Raw genomic sequence first — 22,749 nt, 5'->3', positions numbered from 1 at the left:
AAGGTATCTCATAAGCAATTTCATTAGCATGGAGACTGTCGAAACCATCAAAAGTTTCGTATTTGAGATTCTTAGTGCTTCCTCATATTTCGAATGTCTCAGTGCACTCAGATATTCGTTTCTTGAAGTAGTGTCAGATTGCCAGTTGGAAGAGGCGTTCTAACGAAAGATCACCATTGGTTATGACGATGATGTGGATCTCAGTAGTGGCAATAAAATGTCGTAAAGTAAAATCATAATACTTAACATTTCGCATCGCAACAGGTGTCAATTCGCAACGACAATCACTTCAATCGCTTGTAATTTTTCATTCAAGATTTTGTTTACCTTGTCGCGATCTAGGAATCATAATACCATATGATATCGGGTTATCGTTCGGAAAAACTTCATCATATGAAAGAGGTATTTCGGTAGCCGAACTACGTTGGAAGTCGTTACACTATGGATCCACCTTCGAAGTCGTTGTGGTAGGGATCTACCTTCGAAGTCATTATGGTAGGGATCTCGCTGATGATAGATAATTGAGGCGAAACGGAATTGAAAGGCTAATTAATCGAGGATCCTCGTGGTGATATTGGAGGTAAGTGTCTTTATTTCTCGGCAATTTTGGCACAAATCTGAGTTTGGACCTAGGATAGGGAGTCAATTCCCACAGACGGTGCCACCATTCTGTTCTAGAACCAGAAATTAGGTGTAAGCCGATGATGAGGAATCCTGAATCGGTGGTGCTAATCTTCTAATACGGCTGCACGATAGGACCGACAAGATTAACACTTCAACGACCAAGTCAGTTTAAAAATCAAGATGAATATACGAAAAAGTAAAAATAAAATAAAAATGTACCTTGCATTCTATTCTTAACTTTTTGGACCTTTGTTCAGGCCTATAACAATCACCACTTTGTAAAACTAACCTTTGTTACATTTTGTATTTTGTAATGGTTGGTTAGTTACATAGTTATAGTTATTTATGTAGTTAGTTTCATTTTCCCTTACGTATAAAGTTTGTTGTAAGGTTTACAAGGTTTTGTTATATAAAAATTATTTTAGAGAATCTTTCGATTTAATTTTTCCTCTCATTATTGTATGTACTGCAAGAGCATCAATACAAAGATCATATGCAATTGAAAATTCTTCATGTACAAGTTATTGCATGATTCTTCAATACAATTCCTAACAAATACTAAGTATTTAGTCTTAAATTTTGAGAAACACCATGCGACGCATAATAAAATAGTACAAAACCATTCCATTTAGTATCATACTCACCATTAGAAAATAAAATGATAAATCGAATAGAATATTACATTACTATGTTTTATTCCTTTAACAAAAAAAAGGAATATATTTCTAGCATGCTTTATTCCATTTTATTTTCAATATTTCAAACAATGTAACCATCAATATCAACTCATTTTGCGTTTAATTTCATTATCTAGTCACTATCAACTCAAACATAAACGTACTCCTAATATTTTGCTAGTTTAAATATTTAGTAGTGCTTGTAAATAGACAATTTTTTCGTTTTTGTGCATGTTGTTTTGTTTTTCTTAGTTTTGGTTATTACAAATAGAGATTAAATGTAGTGTCGGATCATGTAAAATAATTTTATATTATTCTTGGAAATTATTAATCTGTCATATTATTAACATAATTTTAAAAAATATATGTGATTTAATGGAATACATATTGTTGATTGATTGATAATGTAAAATTATTTTATATATAATAATAAAATTGGTCTATAAGATATCATCTATATAAAAATTAAAATCAAATTTATTAATTTTGGACCGGTCACTAACTCTAAAAGAGGAAGTTCAATTTTCAATCTTGATCGCTCCACTAAAACATCGAAAGTATCGAACAACCCACTCAAGAGCTTCACACTACACCTCTATTAGACAAATGTTCATTATTATCACATTTTATATCGAAATTGGTTGAGAACATCTATAACCAACATTCATATATAAGATATATCACTTAATCTACCAAATCAAGTCCGACAAATTGCAAATTTCACCATTGAACAAAATACCATTTCTATGGTTCCATAAACTCCAAACAACTGTCAACCAAATCATATCTTCCTTACCAATTTTCAAATTTTTGAACCTAGCATCATAGACCCAATTGAGAAAATTGCACCAACTTGTACCTTCATCCCTTATATTGATACCAAGCAAATCTTCCACCTTCTGCCACACAACTTTGACCACTTTGCAGTTGAAAAAAACATGTTCCAGATTTTCCACAAAATGAAAACAAAAAACACAAGATAAGTAATTAGGATCAGAAAGAACACTTTTTTAACGCAATTGATCCTTACTCAGAAGCCTATTGAGGAATCACCTTCACCCGAAAGCTTTGACACTGATATTTGGTGTTCTTCAGCAAGAATTTTCTGTCCTGTTGTGTTTGTTGGGTACAATATGACATTGAATAGTTGGTGAAGGAGAAGAATGAGACTGCTATGTTTGAAACTTGTATGTTTGATAATTTGAGAATTTCTGACTTTTTTTGTTTTACAAATCAGACACTATATTTAGACACAGGAAGAATTTGGCATAACTATAGTTCCATGTCAATTGTTTTGCATCAGCTTCCTGATACTTGCATAGAGAATTCCTTAAAATCTATGAATGAACATGTCAGATGTACTTCACTTTAGTCATAGCTATCCCTTTTAAACTTTATAGGCATGTCACCGTGCAAGCATTGGTAGTGTTTTGGATGGTAGAAAGATCTGGATATTAACTCCCTTTAGCTATCCCTTTTAAACTTTAAGCATTGTACTGTGATGGTAGAAAGATCTGGATATTATCTCCCTGCCAATATATTAGTAGTGTTTTGGATCTCATCAATATTAAGTATACACCACAATAAATACACCACTTATTGTATTATTATTTTTTTACTTTAAATCCTTTTATATTTCAAAATACTTTATAGAAAAAGATAAAGTATTATTAGAAAATAAATAAAACAATAACCATAAGTTCACAAGAAAATAAAATAGAACTTGTGCCACGTTTACTATGTACCAAAATTTTAAGATCAGATCAATAAAAAAAATTGACTAAAACAAAAAAATTATTAATATGATTTTGGTTTGAGAGAAACCGATTTTAAATTGGATCATTTAAATATCCAATTTTTAATGGGAACTGATTTTAAACTCAACCGGTCCAAATATTATCCAATTGTTAAAAGATAAACCAATTTTATAAAGATAGTATTAAAAATTAAACCAAATTATGGTCCAATTTGAGTTGATTCAAAAACCATGATAAAAATGAATATTCTTATCAAACCAAGGGGAATATTGTAACAAGAGAAATGCTTTGAAAAGATTTTTATCCCATATTCCTACCAATGGTATCCTTCTCTACACCTCATTTCAATGTATCCTTCTCTCTCTACAATTTTTCTTCATGTTTAAAATCTCATTGTTGAAGTTTATCCATAAATTTATCCGTGTTTTTGTTTTGTTGCGGCTGATTGTTGTCGAACAAATTCAAGAGTTTCATCCAAGCATGAGCATTGATATGAATTGAAAAGAATCAAAGCATACTCATTTTACTCATTTTCTGTCCCATCATTCGTGTACACATTATAAGTAGTTTGTAATTATTGATAATGACACCTCAAACTTTATTTCTCTCATATGAAAGTTGATTCAATGACTTATTTTGGCGTGAATGCTTCACATGTTTCCAACCGGTTTACATATTGTTTTTGTTCTCTTTTTTTGTGTAACAAGTAGAAATACATTTCAAATCAGGTGATAATGTTTAAAAAACTTTGATATTTTCTTTTTTTTTGGAGTGTAATTTATTATACTATGATTTGAAATCTTTATTTTGTTGGACTTAGCATATTGAAAAAAGCATTACTACTAATATTGATATATTATATACTCTATTGAAAAAGTACTCTTACATTTGATGGATATATAGATATATATTATATTGATATATTATATTGAAAAAGTACTAATATTGATATATATTGAAAAAGTACTAATATATTGATATATTATATACTCTATTGAAAAAGTACTCTTACATTTGATATATTATATACCCACAATGATTCCTCTTCCACTAGAATTCTCCACTTCCAACCTGCCTATAGGAATTCCGAGAAAGGTAAATTCTTTAGATTCCAACCTGCAAGACAAGAAATTTGCTGCACCATACAGAAAGTGAGAACTAACATTTAACCCTATGACTCTGCTCTTGTGAAAATTAACGCCCAAACTGGAAACCAACTCGAATCCTTTCAAACTTGCCTTGATGGACCAAACATTCTTCCAACTACTTTCACCTATGAGTAAAGCGTCGTCGACAATTTGAAGAATTTCAACCTTGCAACTATCATGAATATTAAAGCCATTGAATTCTCCTATTTCCGACGCTTTTCTGACCAAACCAGTAAGGCCTTCAACAATAATCACAAAAAGAAAAGGAGATAGCGGGTCGCCCTTCCTTAAACCCCTTTCAACCTTAAAGTCTTTAGTATGGTTGTTGTTTACCAAAATAGGTAGGTGGCTAGAAAAGATAGTAGCCTTCATCCTACTCACCCAGGTTTTTCCAAAATCCATTCTCTTCCACATATACCCAAGGAACTCCCAACTCACCCTGCCGTAGGCTTTTTCGAAGTCGACTTTGAACATCACACATTCCTTCTTAGTTCTGTTAGCATAGTCCATTATCTCATTAGCCACCAAAACACCGTCCAACAAATTTCTGCCCAACACAAATGCAGTTTGACAACGAGATATCAAAAGATGTAGCACTCTTTAGAATCTAGAAGCTAACAATTTAGACAAGATTTTGTAGATACAACCAAGCAAGCAAATATGCCCGAAATCATTAAGGTTTAACAGACTTTTCTTTTTCGGAATCAGAGTTAAAAAAGATGAAGAGAAAGATTTAGATAGCCTCACATTACTGTGGAAGTCCTTGAAAAATATAACAACATCCTTTTCAAGGAAGTGCCAACAATTCCTTATGAACACAAAGTTGTATGCGTCTGGGCCCGAGCTCTTTGATCCTTCACAATCCCAAACAGTTTCCTTAATTTCTTGATTAGAAAAGCAAGCTTCTAGAATATCGTTATCTTACTTAGAAAGGGCCTTCAAATCAATACCATCGAGTTGAGGCCGGTTGATTTCAGGTTCTCTAAACTTCTCCTTAAAGTGCTTCCAAACCTCTTCCTTAACTCCGTCGACTGATTCCACAACGCCCTAATCAGAGTTAACAAATCCTGTGTAATTTCTCCTCATTCTACCCTTCATAATGCTGTGGAAAAATTTGCTATTAGAATCATCATCTCTAACCCACTTCAACTTTAATTTCTGATTGAGGATTCCCTCTTTAGTAGCCAAATTCTTCCATAACAAACTAATAGATAAACTCCTTCTACAAACCAATTCCTCCACCTGGTTCTCCCTGCAACAGTGCAACAATTCATCGACTCTTAATCTCATCTTTGCAACAATTCATCAACTCTATTAATCTCATCTTTGTTCTCTTCTACTTCCAAATTCAATTTCTCAAACACTTCCACATTCCATCTTCTAAGATTACTTTTGAAATGCTTTAATTTCTCTTTTAAAATAAATCCACTACTTTCAACAACCTTTTAAGTTCTCCCATTCCTTTTCCACAAACTTTATTTTTTAAACTTTATTTCTTAAGTTCTCTATTTTTTAGATACAAAACTATAATGATCCAATATAAATTCGTAATTTACATAAATTGTCCTTGCAACCAAACCACTAATCATTAAAATTAAAAGTTTGCATCTCTTAGCATGGATACACAAGTGTACCATTAATATCAAATCAATTTTTTATACTAATTTATCTTAAAATAAATTTTATTTTAAGGTTTGGTATGGTACTCAATCAAATAAAAGAATTTTCTTAATTTCCACACGAACAAAAGACACACCCCTCGTGTCACACTCGACTAACAACACAAAACACTATATATAGCATGATAGTAAACACAAAGCTTCATTGCCATTCAGGACCAATCACTATGGAGCACAATTTTCGAGAGTGTGTGTTCACAAATTCTCATCACAACACAATTAGTAACTAATGCATTTTCTTCTCCTACTACTTATTGCTCTATCTCATATTCCATAATTGGAAACTTTATTTCCTCTTCTCTCTTTCCCTTTCACTCACACTACAGATGAAAGAATAAGAAGGATCTCATTCTATATACATAAATTTTGTTGTTATATAGTGTATACATTACATAACGTTACATAGATACATCAATTGAAAATGGCTAGCCATGAATCTATGTGTCCGAAACCAATGAAGGCCACATCCAATGGGGCATTTCAACATGAAAACCCAATGGATTATGCTCTTCCTTTGTTGATTGTTCAGATATGTTTGGTGGTTGCTTTTACGAGATTCATTGCATTTCTTTGCAAGCCTCTTAGACAACCTAGAGTTATTGCAGAAGTCATTGTAAGCATTTCTTTTCTTATTATACACATTTCATTGCTCTCATTTCTTTTATTAATTGTTCTTAACAGATGAATCACGAACACCAGACACACAGAAACCGAATACGACAGTGACAGATTAACACATTATTATCAATAATAATTTTAAAAAAATAAATAAATTGAAGGTAATTATAAATGTCAGTATCGTGTCACTGTTGGTATCCGACTCCGACATTGACACTGTGTCTGACACACCTTTTTTCCACAGAGGTGTCTGACACACCTTTTTTAACATAGATGTCGGTGCTAAAGAGCTATATAGCACCGACGACATCTATGAAAAATGATGTATTAATAAAATAAAAACTTTAAGAGTCTTTTAATGGTGTATTTTATATATCTTCCGATCAAAATTCACGCTGCAACGGCCGCAATGCGTATCGCAGCAACTGCATTGGCCGCAGTTGCAACATCTGCAACCACAATCGCAATTTAAAATCGTATAAGTAATCTCAGTGAATTTTGCTCTTGTTTTAATTGGGCCCTCGGTGTGATTGATCCCCCAGATTAGTGTGTAGATTAGTGTGTCTTAGGGTTGGATACCGAGTTTTCAATAAAAAGCAATCTCAATTGTTTATGAGATAATCAATTATTGATTTTGATATATATGATTTGTTACTATGCAATAATGCAACTGTGTGTATGTATCTAATATGAAATATTTTAATATCAAATCCATGTACAAATTTAACTTGGGTTTGGATCATATGTGTGTCACATGATATTTATTTTGTTGGGAAAAAAATGCAGGGAGGGATATTACTAGGACCATCAGCAATTGGGAGGAACAAGAGATTTCTAGAGATATTTTTTCCTGAAAGAAGCTTAACAGTTCTTGAAACAGTAGCCAACATTGGCCTTCTATTTTTCTTATTTCTAGTAGGTCTTGAACTCGACATGCGATCGATACGCAGAACAGGTACAAAAGCCTTATGCATAGCCCTTGCTGGGATCAGTGTCCCATTTGTACTTGGCATAGGCACTTCAGTTGTTCTTCGCGCCACCATATCCAAAGACGTTAATCCAGCTGCCTTCCTCGTCTTCATGGGCGTTTCTCTTTCGATTACCGCCTTTCCTGTCCTCGCTCGCATCCTAGCTGAGCTCAAACTCCTGACAACCGATGTGGGTCGTATGGCAATGTCGGCTGCTGCTGTCAACGATGTTGCAGCATGGATACTACTTGCTCTTGCCATTGCTCTTTCGGGATCAAACACTTCCCCTCTTGTTTCCTTGTGGGTCCTGCTCTGTGGTGCGGGTTTTATCGTCTTTGTTGTTGTTGCTGTAAAGCCTTTATTTGCATTGATGGCTAAACATTCCCCTGAGGGTGAACCTGTGAGGGAGATTTACATTTGCATCACCTTGACAGTTGTTTTGGCTTGTAGTTTTATGACTGATACTATTGGTATTCATGCACTTTTCGGAGCTTTTGTAGCTGGAATTGTTGTTCCTAAAGATGGACCTTTCGCTGGCGTTTTGACCGAGAAGATTGAAGATCTTGTTATGAGTCTTTTGTTGCCACTTTATTTTGTGTCTAGTGGATTGAAGACTAATGTGGCTACTATAAGTGGAGGAATGTCTTGGTTACTATTACTCCTTGTTATATTTACTGCTTGCTTTGGTAAAATTGTTGGTACTCTTTCTGTGTCATTGTTGTGTAAAGTGCCTTTTAGAGAAGCATTGACCCTTGGATTTCTTATGAACACCAAGGGCTTGGTGGAACTTATTGTTCTCAACATCGGCAAGGATCGCAAGGTATGGTTTCGGGACTATATAAAAGAGGCATTCACGCATTCAGCACATCGTGGTACGTTGGATCATGATAGCATGTTCTAGATTCCAATCTCGATCCAACGACCACTGATATACTGACTGCATGAATGCGTGAAATTTTGATTGTAGAAAATCTAAATTCGATTAATAATATAATCATATATGTTAATTCTGTGTGAAAAATTGTAGGTACTGAATGATCAAGCATTTGCAATATGTGTTTTAATGGCATTGTTCACCACTTTCATCACGACACCGATAGTGATGGCAGTATACAAACCTGCTAGGCATGGATCACCATACATGATTAAAACAGTTCAGCGCAAAGATCCAGACACAGAACTTCGAATACTAGCTTGCTTCCACAGCACATGGAACATTCCCACATTAGTCAATCTAATCGAGTCTTCAAGAGGGACACGGAAGCGAGGAAGATTATGTATATACGCAATGCATTTAATGGAACTCTCAGAAAGACCTTCCGCGATAACAATGGTTCATAAGGCGAGAAACAATGGCCTTCCCTTCTGGAACAAAAAACAAGGCGATAACAATGATCAAATGGTTATTGCGTTCCAAGCTTACGGACATCTAACTAGCGTTAATGTCCGTCCAATGACAGCAATTTCGTCGTTGAATAACATCCACGAAGACATCTGTTCAAGTGCTCACCAAAAGCGGGTCGCAATGATTCTACTCCCGTTCCATAAGCATCAACGTGCTGATGGAATGATGGAGTCACTAGGCCAATCTTTCCGCATAATGAATGGCCTTGTACTCAGTCACGCTCCCTGCTCGGTTGGAATTTTGGTCGACCGCGGCCTTGGAGGAACAAGCCAAGTTCATGCTAGTGACGTTTCTTACAATGTTGTTGTACCATTCTTTGGAGGATGCGACGATCGTGAAGCACTCGCATACGGAATGAGAATGGCTGAACATCCGGGGATTTATCTCACTGTCATCAAGTTCATTACTCCACCAGGAAAAACACTGGCATTCGGTGCTAAGCTGATCGGTGTAGCAGCTGACGAGAATCGAAAAGTAATCAAAGTTGCTGATGATAGCACAGACGACGAAGATAAAAAAGAGGATAATCAATTTTGGTCGGACTTTATAAGTGTTTCTTGTAAGAGCGAAGAGTCTATAGTATACGAGGAAAGGTTGGTGGATAGCAAAGACGATGTTATAACTGTATTGAGGGAAAGGAACAAAAGCAATCTGATTTGTGTAGGAAGAATGCCTCCAGTAGTACCTTTGCTAGATGGAAGTGATTGTGCTGAGCTTGGTCCTGTTGGAAGCTATTTGGCCTCTTCTGATTTCTCTACAATTGCATCAGTCCTAGTTTTTCAGCAATATAATCCTAAGACAGATATTCATCCTTTGGTGATGGAGGTTTCTGATTATTCTGATATCCCTGACACACCAAGAGATAGAGATGAAGTATAGAAGAGATAAAGACAATAAGGTTAAGCTAATGTTTCTGTTTGCATGAGTTTGGATATTGACTTTACATATGACATAGAAAAAGGATGAACAAGACTGAAGTTGTAAGGTGAATTTATTTGAGAAATAATTGGGTTGTTATGAATAAGAATTGTGTGACATCTTACTGTGATGTCATTTCTGCTTCCAACATTTTGGTTAATTACCAATAGTGTGGTGTTGCTTGTTTAGCCACTTAAGAAAATTGTTACATGATCAATTGAATCACAATTGTCATTGCTTGTAGAGACTATGATCAATGTGAAATTTGTTTACACTTCAAAATAAATAAGTTATTTGTTGAAAAAGGAAAGCATCTGAATCAAAAGTAAGTCGAATTTCTTTTAATTGAATGAGGATTTATCAATCCAAAAACAATCGAATACGAGAGAATTGAGTCTTTGATCAAGTTTACAAGAGTTCACAAAGATCTTGGTTTGTTTGATTCCATAAAAACTTAGTGGAACTTGGCAACTTATTTGTATTCCATGTTTATAGTGCTAATAACCAACACAACTATTTACAAAGAGACATGTTCCAACGGAAAGATGCGAGTGTGGATAGAGGAAACGGAAAACACCACAAAATAGTCTAAATAAACCAAACATGGGGCAGCATGCATGTACTCCAACAGTAAAAGAATCATACACAGACTATGAAAATAGCAGAACAAGTCCAATTTTTGCAAGTTTTAGGAGGCTAGTTTAGGCATTAAGTTACATAGGCATTGATGTATGATAAAATGTGTGTATCATCATTCACATACATGCATAATTGTAACTAACTCTTGCATCATCCACCATGCATTATTTGCTATATATAGGTGGCTATGATTTTGTAAAGGTTAAGTGAGATTAAATGAATAATGTGAAAAATTCCTTTTATCATGGTATTAATTGCTGAGTCGATCCCTTTCGCTCTCTTTCATTTCTCTAACAGAGTTTTGTTACGTAACTAACTTTCTCTCTATTATTCATCTTCTTCATTGAGTCTCCATGGAAGATCTTCCAATGTTACACTGACAGCACCAGGCGGCAACGTTCATCAATCACCGTCGCACATGGTGTTTTTCGGCACCCGATTTATTCACTTCACATCATTTCGGTCTGAAACTTTCCATAAAATTGCAGGAGAACAATTAACTGCTCTAGAATCAGCAGGTTAAAGGTGTAATCTTAGCTCAGAGAGCTCAAAAAGTGGTTGTGAATCCTCACATTCCAATTAAGTTTAAGATGCCTATTATTCAAGATCTCTAATGAATATGAAGAGTGGACCATTCAAGATCAAGCTATTTTCATCTGGCTTTTCTCCATGATATATGAATTTGTTCTTCCCCGCGTTATCTTTTGTAAGCACGCCTTTGAAGTTTGGGATAGAATTCACAAGTACTTCAATGTGCATATGAAAGCTCGCGTTTGCTAGTTATGCATTGAATTGAAATCAATCAAGAAAGATATCAGTCCAGTCATTGAATTTGTGTTACGTGTTAAAACTATTGCAAACTCGTTGCTTGCAGTTGGAAATATCATTTATGAATAGGATCATTGACTTCATTCTCAACGGCTTCCCTGAGGAGGCACAAGGCCTTCACGAGCCTCGATATCTCTATGATGTTGAAGCGCTCCTCTATGTGTAGGAGGAAAAGCTTGATAAATTCCGTAAGGAGTTGGCTATTTCCTCTGTTTCAGCAAATACATGAATGCTAATCAACAAACAGTTGGTGTGCGTGAAAATTCTGCTCATAGTCAAGGACATGGACGCACATTTCATGATCGAGGGCGTGGTACAGGTTGTTTCCCGTCTAGATCTCGAACTACTTGTCAGCTTTGTGGAAAATATGGCCATGTTGTGATTGATTATTGGCCTCGACTAGATGAGTATTTTACACCAGCTCAAGCTCAGGCCTCACCTCAAAATGTTGTGACCTGACTTCAGATTCTCTCGACACTTGAGCATTTGATTCTCGGGCCTCATCCCTTATGTCCGCAACACATGCGTACTTCTTACCTCGATATATTGAAAGTCAGACATGGTTTGCAGATCAGTTGCTTCTCACCTTCTTAATTCTTGTGCTTTTTACTATCATTATAAGAAAGCTTATTCAGTTACATGTCATGTCAGTGTAACTGATTGCCTAGTGGGAGTCTTACTCGTTTTGAGTCCCACTTCTTTGCCTTGTATCACAAGTGTCCTTGTAATGACACTCTCCGAGTGTTTGGTTGCTAGTGCTTTCCATTCACTCGTCCTTACAACAAACATAAGTTGGAATATATGAGTCATGAGTGTGTGTATTTGGAGGTTTCTTCTTAGCATAAGAGTTACAAGACTTGTATTAGGAGATCCGGTTGAATTAAAATAAATAATGTGAGAAATACATTCTATCACAAATCATGATATTTTGGAAAGTACAACTAGTGTTGCTTATAAATACTTAAATAAAGAAAAAATTTATCAAGAATATATTTATAATTGGATTTTCGTCCCTGTAAATTTTTTTTTTGGGTCTGAGTTCCTATATTTTGCTTTCGCGTTCGTTTTAGTCTCTAAGATCAAAATCCGCAGAAAACTTGCAGATTTTGACTTTAGGGACTAAATTGCAAGCAAAAAGTAAGATATAAGGACTCAAACAAAAAAACTTACAAAGACGAAAATCAAAAACTCGCTAACTTACAGGGACCAAAAGTGCATTTAAGCCTTTATAATTTATTCTTTTATCCTTTTGTCTTTTTGCTTTTTATTTTATTTGTACATTTCTGAGTTTAGTTATTAAAAAAGTAATAATTTTGCAACACTCTTTAATTGAGTTAAGAAACTTTTAGTTCATAGACAAAATTCCTTCTTCAAAATAATCATTTGAATTGAAAATAAGGGTTGTTAGTTATTTATAAGAAAACATTAGGTTAAAATGAAAATGGGCTTGGACCTCACTAAGAGCTTAATTTATTTTATTTTCCTTATTTTTAATTATTTAAATGAATAAATCAAAACAATTGAAATAAAACAATTTAAGGGGGTGATTGGATTACAACTGTGGCCTAATAATGAATTTGCTCAATTTGGACTTTATGTATTGACTCAAAATTTCTCAACTTTTACCAACCATAATTTTCTCAATTTTCATTATTTGAGAATAATTTTGAATTTGTTGGGATGCTTAGGATGTCCTCTTCAATTATTTTCGCAATTGAAGATTTTTATCTTTAAAAATGAGAGGGAAAATTTTGGGGTATGACAGTTCGCAAATTTGGTTTTTCTCTATTGCTTCCATTTCTGCTTCCATAGCCTGTTTCCACTTCTTGCTTTTGACTGCCTCTACAAATGAAATTGGATCATTCTCTGATACCATTATCATTACATGCATATTTTCTTCTACCAAGAGGCCTTATCCTGTTTCATAGTCCTCCATCCATACCGGTTTTGTTCTGACTCTTTCACCCCTCCCTTCATCTGCAACTTCTTGAATGTCTACTTCATTGTGGTGAAAAATCAAAAGTAGTATTTCTTCCCATGACCTCCTTGATATTATCCTCCTCGACATTCTATTTTTCACTTTCATTATCATCTTCTAGCACATCCAAATTCAGTTCTTCTTTAGTTCTTCCCCAATCCCAGCTCTCCTCCTCTTCAAATTGAACATCGTTACTGATGATGATCTTCTTAGTGGTTGGATCATATAATATAGGCCTTAGATTCATTGCTAACACCCAAGAATACACACTTTTTGCTTTTGGCATCTAACTTGCTCCTCTTTTGGTCTGGAATATGAGCATGTGCTATGCAACCGAACACCTGGAAATAAGTTGTTGTTGGCTTCATTCCACTCCATGCTTCCTCTGGAGTTTTCTCTTTTACCGCCGCGGTCAGGCTCCTATTTTGAACGTGAACACACCAATTTACAGCTTCTGGCCAAAACACTTTTGGAACTTTCTTATCGGCTAATATTGAGCGTATGCATTCATGATTGTTCTGTTATTTCGTTCGGCAACTCCGTTCTGTTGTGGAGTGTATGCTGCTGTCAACTTCCTGCTTATACCATGAGCTTTACAAAATTCTCCAAATTCATTTGAGTTAAACTCGCCTCCTCTATCTGTTCTCAAACAAGTTATATATGCACCAACCTCTTTTTCAATAAATGCTTTGAAATTCTTTAATACACTAAAGGCTTCTGATTTTTCATGTAAAAAATAAACCCAAGTTTTACATGAAAAATCATCAATAAAACTTATGATATACCTTTTGTCACTGTTGGAAGAAGGTTTGATAGGCCCACACAAATCAGAATGCACAAGTTGAAGTTGCTTTGATTCTCTCCAAGAATTTTGTTTCGGAAAGGATCCTGCATGTTGTTTGCCAACCAAACACGTTTCACATAACTGTTCTGGAACTTTGAGCAGAGACACACCGTCTATCATTTTCTTGTATGCAAGTGTTCTTAATCCTGAATAATTCAGATGGCCAAATCGATGATGCCATGGTGCGATTCTTTTTCAGAGGAAAGTTCAGCCTGAAGACACATATAATTTCCTTTTCCTGCCATATATGCTAACATTTAAAACATTCTATTTCCACTCATGTTAGTTTGCATGATTAACCCTCTTTTAGGATAGCTAAACCTTTCTCCTAAATTTTCCCTATGCTCAACAAATTACTTTTCAACTCAGGTATGTAAAAAACATTTTAGATTACCTGAATAACACTGTTCACTTGAAGCCGTACACTCCCTTTAGCTACCACTGCCATTCTAGTGTCATTCCCAAGCTTCACTGTTTGTTTAAATCCTTCCTCTAGCTCCGAGAATGATTCTTTGTTTCCGGTCATGTGATTTAACACCTAGAGTCAAGAATTCTTCTATTTTGGTTTGATTAGCATCAACATAAGACATTAGCAGAACCTCTTCTCCTTCTTCTACATGTTTAGCGTAGTTAGCCCGTTTCTCCCAATTAGGACACTCATATTGAAAGTGTCCCAACTGATGACATTTGAAACATTCTACAGTGGATTTATTCAGAGATGACCTACCTCTTCCTCTACATCGACCCCCTCGGAATGAGCCTTTTCCCCGTCGTGGCTTGTCGTCAAAAGAAATTCTTAATGCTTATTCTTCCTTCTGATTTCCCTGCATTCTTTTCTCTTGAACAAGTAAACTTCCATGGAGCTCATCAACAGTCGTAGTATCTATGTCATTTGACTCCTCAATTGAACATATAAAATTGAATTTGGGAGTCAAAGATCTCAAGATCTTACCCACTGTTGTGCTTTGCTTCATATCTTCTCCATTCACTTTCATTTTATTTACCCTATTTCTCCTAAAAAATAGGTCTTATTCAAACGAACTAATAAAACAGTATCTTAAAAACAAAATACGTGTCCACCTAATACGGCGACTTATAAAATTTCAAGAGAAAAAAAAGTGGGAAAGTTACAATTTGGATCACTATATTGGATTGACAGACATGGATATTTTTCTGTTGCATTATTGAAGACTACTGTTGCCATAACCAATTAATTAATTGTGTGATTTTAGAGACAGTTGACAGTTTAATAATCTAAAAGGTTCTTCCTATCAAAGGCGGCTGGTTAGGTTAGAAGAGGACCATTCCTTCCATATTTTTTCAATAATTTCTGATATTTCAATTGATTTTTTTTTTTTTTTAACTCGATAATTGATTAAAAAGAAGTCAGAAGGAAACAAGAGAGGGGGCTGAACCAAACCCTCAAACATCAGCAAAACCTAAAACAAGGCCCAGGACTCCCTCCATATTTGACTTCTAGCATAGGAGGATCTTTATTGTGGAACAGTTTCATATTTTCAAGATACCATGTTTTAAGGCGTGGATTAATTTTTATTTTATTAAAGTTGGAAATATGTTAAAATATTTTGACAAAAAGACGGTATATTTCATAAAGCAAAATTATATGTTTGGAATATGGAAATAATATGTAAAACTAATATTTTTTATTTTCTTTATAAATTGTAATTATTCGAAATAATTATATTTAAAAAAAAATTTCGTGCATTATCTTTAAAAAACTAAATTAAATTCATATTTTATGCTCATAGTGTCTAATATGATAATTTTTTTCTGCAAAAATATATGCTTGAAACATGGAAATAATACATAGAGTTTTTATAACTTTTATACATTTATTAGATGAAAAATTCTTGCATAAAAGCGAACATAAATTCATATTTTTAGGAATAACCAATAAGAAAAGGTAAAATTTTTAAAATATTTAAATTTAAAATTTGTTTTTAATTGAATTTATGGGGTGGTTGAGATTATGGAAGAGAAAAAAAAATTATATTTATTTTTTAATTAATTAAAATTTCTTATGATTGGTTGTGTGTAATTTTTTTTTTTTATATATGTCTCTACCTAAGAATATTTCTTATTAAATACAATAATATTTAAGAGAATAATGTTTAATGTGTTCTCAAAAAGATAAATTAAATTCATTTTTTTCATGCGCATAGTGTCTAGCATGTTGATTTTTTTTTTCAAATATTTTAAGGCAATTTTTAAAAAATGAAATCCACTTTTTTATGAATACAAAAGTGATGGAGTTTTTTTTTTTAATTTTTGATATTTTATAGAATATATTGATCAGAGACAATTATATTCGGTTTATTATCAAAAAGAATTAAATTAAATTTACTTTTTATGTATAAAATCATATAATAAATGCAATAATTAAATTTGGTTAAATATATTTATGGTTGTCCTAAATATCTCATTTTTTTATTTTAAAAAAATTATTTACTATGAGTTTTAAAGAAAAAATTAAATTATTTACTCAATAGTCATAATGAGTTTTTTTTATTTATAGAAAATTATTAAATTTTTTTTATCAATTTATAATTTTTAAAATATTTTATAAAATAATTTGGAATATATATATATATATAGGGGACGACTCAAGTGAGAACACTTGGTTATTATGAGAAATGAGAACAATGAATCACGACCATTAGATTTGATTTTAATGGACTGGATTAGTTTCTCTTTCGGTGTTGATTTAAAATAAATATTAAGGATCATGGAAAGAGAAACCAATCCAGTCCATTAAAATCAAATCTAATGGTCGTGATTCATTGTTCTCATTTCTCATAATAACCAAGTGTTCTCACTTGAGTCGTCCCCATATAGGGGACGACTCAAGTGAGAACACTTGGTTATTATGATATATATATATATATATATATATATATATATATATATATATATATATATATATATATATATATATATATATTCTGTTTGAACCAAACACATGATAGAATAAGTCTTATTCAGATTATATTATATTATATTTTATTTTGTATTTTATTATGTCTTTATCATATTCTGGACACCAGGTATAAACAATTATTAGCATTTACTATTTACTGAATTGTGTCTTCAATTGGTTGGTAGGTATAGACATTTATTAGCAAATCATATGAAGTTAAATCTAGAAAAAGTTTGATACTCAAAATTAGGTTTTATGTGGCCTTTCAAAATACAAATGTAAAGAAAAATGAGAAGTGAATAATGAAAAATTTGTCTATTTAAATTCTAAAGGCAAGATAAAGCATCCTATATTTAATGAAAAGAAATGAAAAGGGAATTGAAATAGAAACGTTTCAAAATTGGATATATACATCTCATTATATTAGGAGAAATGCCTCCTCTATCATTCTAATCATACTATCTACTATACGCCCGGCATCAGACCCTTCAACGAAAAAACCATCTGCAATGCCTGCTTGTCCCATGTCAGCTATCTGACGACACCGAGGAAGAACATCTTGAGTATGGTCCAACTGAGCTTGATGAGTCTGTAAAATCTTCTCGTGGGCTAGTCTGAGCGGCGATCTAGGTGCGGTGGGAATCATGTATGGGTGTGATACTCTGTGATACTAGGTGGTGTACCCATCGACGCAGCTCCAATCAACCTTTGATCTGGTCGCCCGAGCCTCGTCAGGAACCATGTGATGCTCCCAGCCTGCAAAGACATCATCTAGCTGCCGACGGGTCATGGCGATAGGAGCGGGGTCAGAAGGGTCGCGGGGTATCATCTAATTGTAGCCAAACTGACGCATGACACGCTCTGGAAGATAACGAACAATAATGGTCGAACTCGAAGCCATCCATCCAGAATATAGGGCGATGTCATACCACGGAACCGTCTCACGATGATCATCATAGCAGTCATATCGGACGTCCTCAGCGGTGATGCGGTCAAGACAACGCCTGTAAGGATCTGACACCTGGTTCTCTCCGAGGGGGCGAAGGCTCTAGCACGTGGCATGTCTTCAGTGTAACCCGACACCTCTCCCCAGCCAATAATGTTAGGGAAGTGTTGTAGTATCCAACCTTCAAAAAAACAGTGATCAAACATACTATCACAAATATATAATTAACTTTGAGAAAATGTAGAAGAGTATAAGATTGTTACCATTAAGAGGGTACAACTCCCAACCACAGTCCTTGCCTTCCACAGGCATTCCTCTCCGAGTCTGTGGTAGGTGTACGCCAATGTAGCCGCTCCCCAGTTGTACTCATGGACACGTGTGATATTCGATAAGTACGTCAGGTAAACGATGTCTGTGTACGTCGAGCTCGTGTCCACAAAGAGCTGATTTCCTATCAAAAATAGGAAGTAATATCTCAGCACCCGCTCTTTATTTATATCTGCCTCTGCCTCATCACCAGCAGCCTTATGTGCCGCAAGAAGCCCGACATCATATATTCGTTGCAAGGAGTGAAACCTCACGTGCAACCCACAGGTACTCTCCACCGCCTCAAGCGCGCCAGCAGGATCATCCCCCAGCTCCTCATTCAGCATCTCCATCGCTTCTTTCTTCGTCAGCCTACCATGACCAAGGAGGATACCCCTGATAGGTAGATGCAAGAGGCATGCAATATCGTCAAGAGTGATAGTAATCTCACCGCGAGGAAGATGAAAATGACGAAGTCTCTGGATGCCACCTCTCTGCAAATGCCATCAGCATTCCATTATGGATCGTCTGGAAGTCGACCAGACAAAGGTCCCTCAGCCTAGAAGCTGCGAGTGCATCCTAAAACCACGGCTCGTTAGGCTGCACGAGAGCGACAATAAGTAAAGTCAGAAACTGAAGAAAAAAAGTCTGAAATTTTCTTAAAAAAACACAGTTATTAATAAGCAAAGTCAGAAACTGAAGAAAAAAAGTAATAAGTAATAACCAAAGAAAATTTACCTCTCTCTCCCAGATATGTCGGGCTGAATGATCTGCATACCTTGTCAACAAAGATGCATCTATAGGACTCCCAGGTACCAGACAGGCTCCGGCACTGGATCATCCTCGTGCAGCTCAGGAGGTGGCACCAAAAATCATGCATCGACCGTCACTGGCACAGACACAAGAGTTGAAGAACTGCCCCCTCAACGTCTACGGGCGGAGGGCATCTATGAGGAACCCTCAGCATCATCCTGAGGCCTTCGTGATGAAGTAGTAGATGGAGAAGACCCCGAAATTAGAACAAATGGATAAGGCCCGGCAGGAACGGGTGTAGTAGGTACGTCAGCTGAAACAACAGCTTCATCAATCACCTGCGATACTACATGCATCTGTTCACGCCGCAAGGATGCATGCTGTGCAGTCCTCCCATGTATAATACGGTCAGGATGGTCGGCCATTGAGTTAGATACTATGTAGTTATACCAAGAAAAGAAAGAAAAAAATATGTGCTCTTCCGTAGATGCATCTACGGAAGTACCTTATGTTTCAAAAATTTGGGTTTCTTTCGTAGCTGCATCTACGGAATGATCCAACGTTCCATTCTTGCGTAGATGAATCTACGGAAGGTTCTGAAACCTCAAAAATGCAACAATGGCGTCTGGTCACTGTTGCAGAGGGTTAAAAACTCCATTTTGGTGGCTTGATCGTCCATTTTACACATGAAACAGTACATACATTGTCTCTAAACTATATTTCTAAAACTATCCAATCATTTCTACATCTAAAAATTGAATTCTAACTCTATTACAAATACTCTAAAATAATTCGAAACGTCGACAACTTACCGATTAAATTGAGTTTGGAAGTTGTTGGAATGTGTTGGTAGTTGATGTTGACGTATCGGCCGAACTCGAGAGGAAGAAAACAAGTTTTGTTGAAGTTTGATATTTGAGGTTTGGTGAGTTTGGGTGTTTGGAAATGAGAAAAGTGAAGAATGGAGGGGAGTAAGAGTCTGACGCGAATTTAACATCAAATGCTTCCGTAGATGCAGCTACGGAAGCTTCCGTATGTACATCTACGGAACAAAACAACGTTAAACAAAAAAGTACTTTCGGAGGTACATCTACGAAAACAAGAGGACATTTTAGACAACTTACATGATACAAGAGAGAACCAAGAGGTGGGGTACGTAAGATATTCTCTATATCAAGTAGAATATGTATGCAAAATTTCTAAAGCTTCCTTATAGTGATGTAGCAAATTTTAATGATGTGATATGACATTTGATTTGGTTCTTCTGCTTTAATAATTTCGCATAAGATAATGAGTAATGTGACAAATTTTAATGATGTGGTATGTCAAGTGTGACATATAGTTTGATGCTTCTGTTTTAATATATTATTATAAATAGACAGATTTCTACTCCCTTCATGTTGCATATATAATTCTAATAATATATCTGAATAAGTACAACAACATACATCTCTTTGTTTCATAGATGGAGTGTTTGCTAGGTAGTGTGATCTTCCTATTTCTATTACCATTCACTCTCTATTTTCTACTTTCTAAATGCACAAAAAATAACTCAAACATGATCAAACTTCCACCAGGACCTAGTCCTCTTCCTTTTATAGGTAACCTCCATCAATTAGGAAAAAAGCCACACAAATCATTAGCCAAGTTAGCTGAAATTCATGGTCCACTCATGACTCTAAAGTTAGGCCAAGTAACAACCATAGTTGCCTCTTCACCCTACATGGCCAAACAAATACTCCAAACACATGATCATGATTTATCTAACAGAACCATTCCAGATGCTGTAACAGTGCATGACCATCACAATTATAGCATGACATTCTTTCCCGTTTCACCTCTTTGGAGAGACTTAAGAAAAATATGCAGTAATCAATTATTCTCTAACAAAACACTCGAAGAGAGTAAGGAAATCAGGCTTCAGAAACTTCAAGAATTACTCAATGATATTAGTCAAAGTAGTCTTGTTAATGAAGCTATCGATATTGGAAATATGGCTTTTAAGACATCGATTAATATATTGTCAAACACTATTTACTCTTTAGATTTGGTTGAGTCTGCTGGTTCAGTTGGAGATTTCAAGGAGCTCGTTGTGAATATAATGGAAGAATGTGGAAAACCAAACATTGTTGATCTTTTTCCTGCACTTAGGATGTTTGACCCACAAGGTATCAAAGCTCGCACCTCTGCTTCTGCTGGGAAGATCCTTGATATCTTCCAACGTTTAGTTGATGAAAGATTGAAGCTGAGGGAAGTACAAGGTTTTGACACAAACAATGACATGCTAAGTAACTTGCTTAACATTGCTCAAGACAACAGCCAAGAAATGAACATTGCCAAAATCCCACATGTATCTCTGGTACTTGCATGTCCCTTAATTTCTAGCTGAATTTTTTATGCCGTTTAATATATAATGATCGAATTGTTGTGACTTTTTTCAGACTTTATTTGTTGCGGGTACGGATACAATTTCATCTACAATAGAATGGGCGATGGCAGAATTGCTCAAAAATGAAAATATTATGTCAAAAGCGAAACAAGAGTTGGAACAGATTATTGGCAAAGGAAAACCAGTTGAAGAATCAGATATTGCTAAGCTTCCTTATTTACAAGCAATAATAAAAGAGACATTTCGATTACACCCTCCTGTTCCATTTTTAATTCCTCGAAAAGCCAATGAAAATGTGGAAATTGGTGGTTACACAATCCCAAAAGATGCACAAATTTGGGTGAATGTGTGGGCTATTGGTAGAAGTTCAAGTGTTTGGGAAAATGCAAGTTTGTTTTCACCAGAGAGATTCTTAAAATCTGAAATTGATATTAAAGGTCATAATTTCGAGCTTACGCCATTTGGGGCTGGAAGGAGAATTTGTCCTGGTTTGTTGTTAGCTACAAAGGAGTTGTATTTGATGTTGGGTTCATTAATCAATTGTTTTAATTGGATATTTGAAGATGAGACGAAAATTGATGATATGAACATGGAGGATAAATTTGGAATCACATTAGCGAAGGCTCAACCACTAAGAGTCATTCCAGAAAAAGTATGCAACTAGAGTTAGGAATCTGTTTATTTTATCATAGTACATAAGTATGCTTCAACAGAAACGATATATTGTATTATCATGCAGTTTTGACTTTTATTACTTTCTTCTCTCTTTCCATTGAATTAATGTTTATATTGAATATAATTTATCAAGCTAGTTTAAATCAGATCTATAATTAGAAGAGTATAGTATAAGATAGGCATTTTATGTTTAGCATGAAGTTTATTGCAGCATGTATGTGTGTATAGTAGAGATGCATGGTGGGTGATATGAGCATACCATGCATGAGTTTAGCATGATAGGACTAGAGCTTCTATAAATACGAGTGTCATGCTTTTGTAAGAGAACTAAGTTAAGTATAATGCATTGAAGTTCACATTTTATCATAATATCATTCACCTAGTTAGATCTATTTCGCCCTCTAACTAACTTCGATTCAGCTGTAACTAACTTTCAATTACAAACATCTCAAGTTTCAAGAACTGAGACTTCACCTTATTCCTTGAATTCGCCACCTTGTGTGTTGACATGACCGAAGCGTCTCAAGTGGCAACGATTGAAAGCTTGGCACAAAATTCCCGAATGATTGCAGCCAATGCATCTCATCCACCATCATCGCATCACTTTGGTCCTAAAATTTCGATCAAACTGCAGGATAACAATTATCTTATGTGGAATC

At 35.0% G+C, this 22,749-nt stretch overlaps 2 protein-coding genes across 2 annotated transcripts; both read left to right on the top strand.

Annotated features, from left to right (window-relative positions):
- Positions 1–6,339: 6,339 nt before the first annotated feature.
- Positions 6,340–9,934, top strand: LOC131607192 (cation/H(+) antiporter 19-like). The gene is made up of 3 exons (XM_058879213.1): positions 6,340–6,498; positions 7,290–8,291; positions 8,499–9,934. Exons 1-3 carry the CDS (start codon positions 6,340–6,342, stop codon positions 9,753–9,755), a joined length of 2,418 nt encoding a protein of 805 aa, XP_058735196.1. The 3' UTR covers positions 9,756–9,934.
- A 10,535-nt stretch (positions 9,935–20,469) lies between these two features.
- On the top strand, positions 20,470–22,380 carry LOC131602301 (geraniol 8-hydroxylase-like). The gene is made up of 2 exons (XM_058874383.1): positions 20,470–21,385; positions 21,468–22,380. Exons 1-2 carry the CDS (start codon positions 20,492–20,494, stop codon positions 22,077–22,079), a joined length of 1,506 nt encoding a protein of 501 aa, XP_058730366.1. The 5' UTR covers positions 20,470–20,491; the 3' UTR covers positions 22,080–22,380.
- The last annotated feature ends 369 nt before the right edge of the window (positions 22,381–22,749 follow it).

The sequence above is a fragment of the Vicia villosa genome, linkage group LG5, assembly GCF_029867415.1.
Source record: "Vicia villosa cultivar HV-30 ecotype Madison, WI linkage group LG5, Vvil1.0, whole genome shotgun sequence".
Taxonomy (NCBI): Eukaryota; Viridiplantae; Streptophyta; class Magnoliopsida; order Fabales; family Fabaceae; genus Vicia; species Vicia villosa.
The sequence above is the reverse complement of the archived record's forward strand: the minus strand, read 5'-3'. Positions and strand labels throughout refer to the sequence as shown.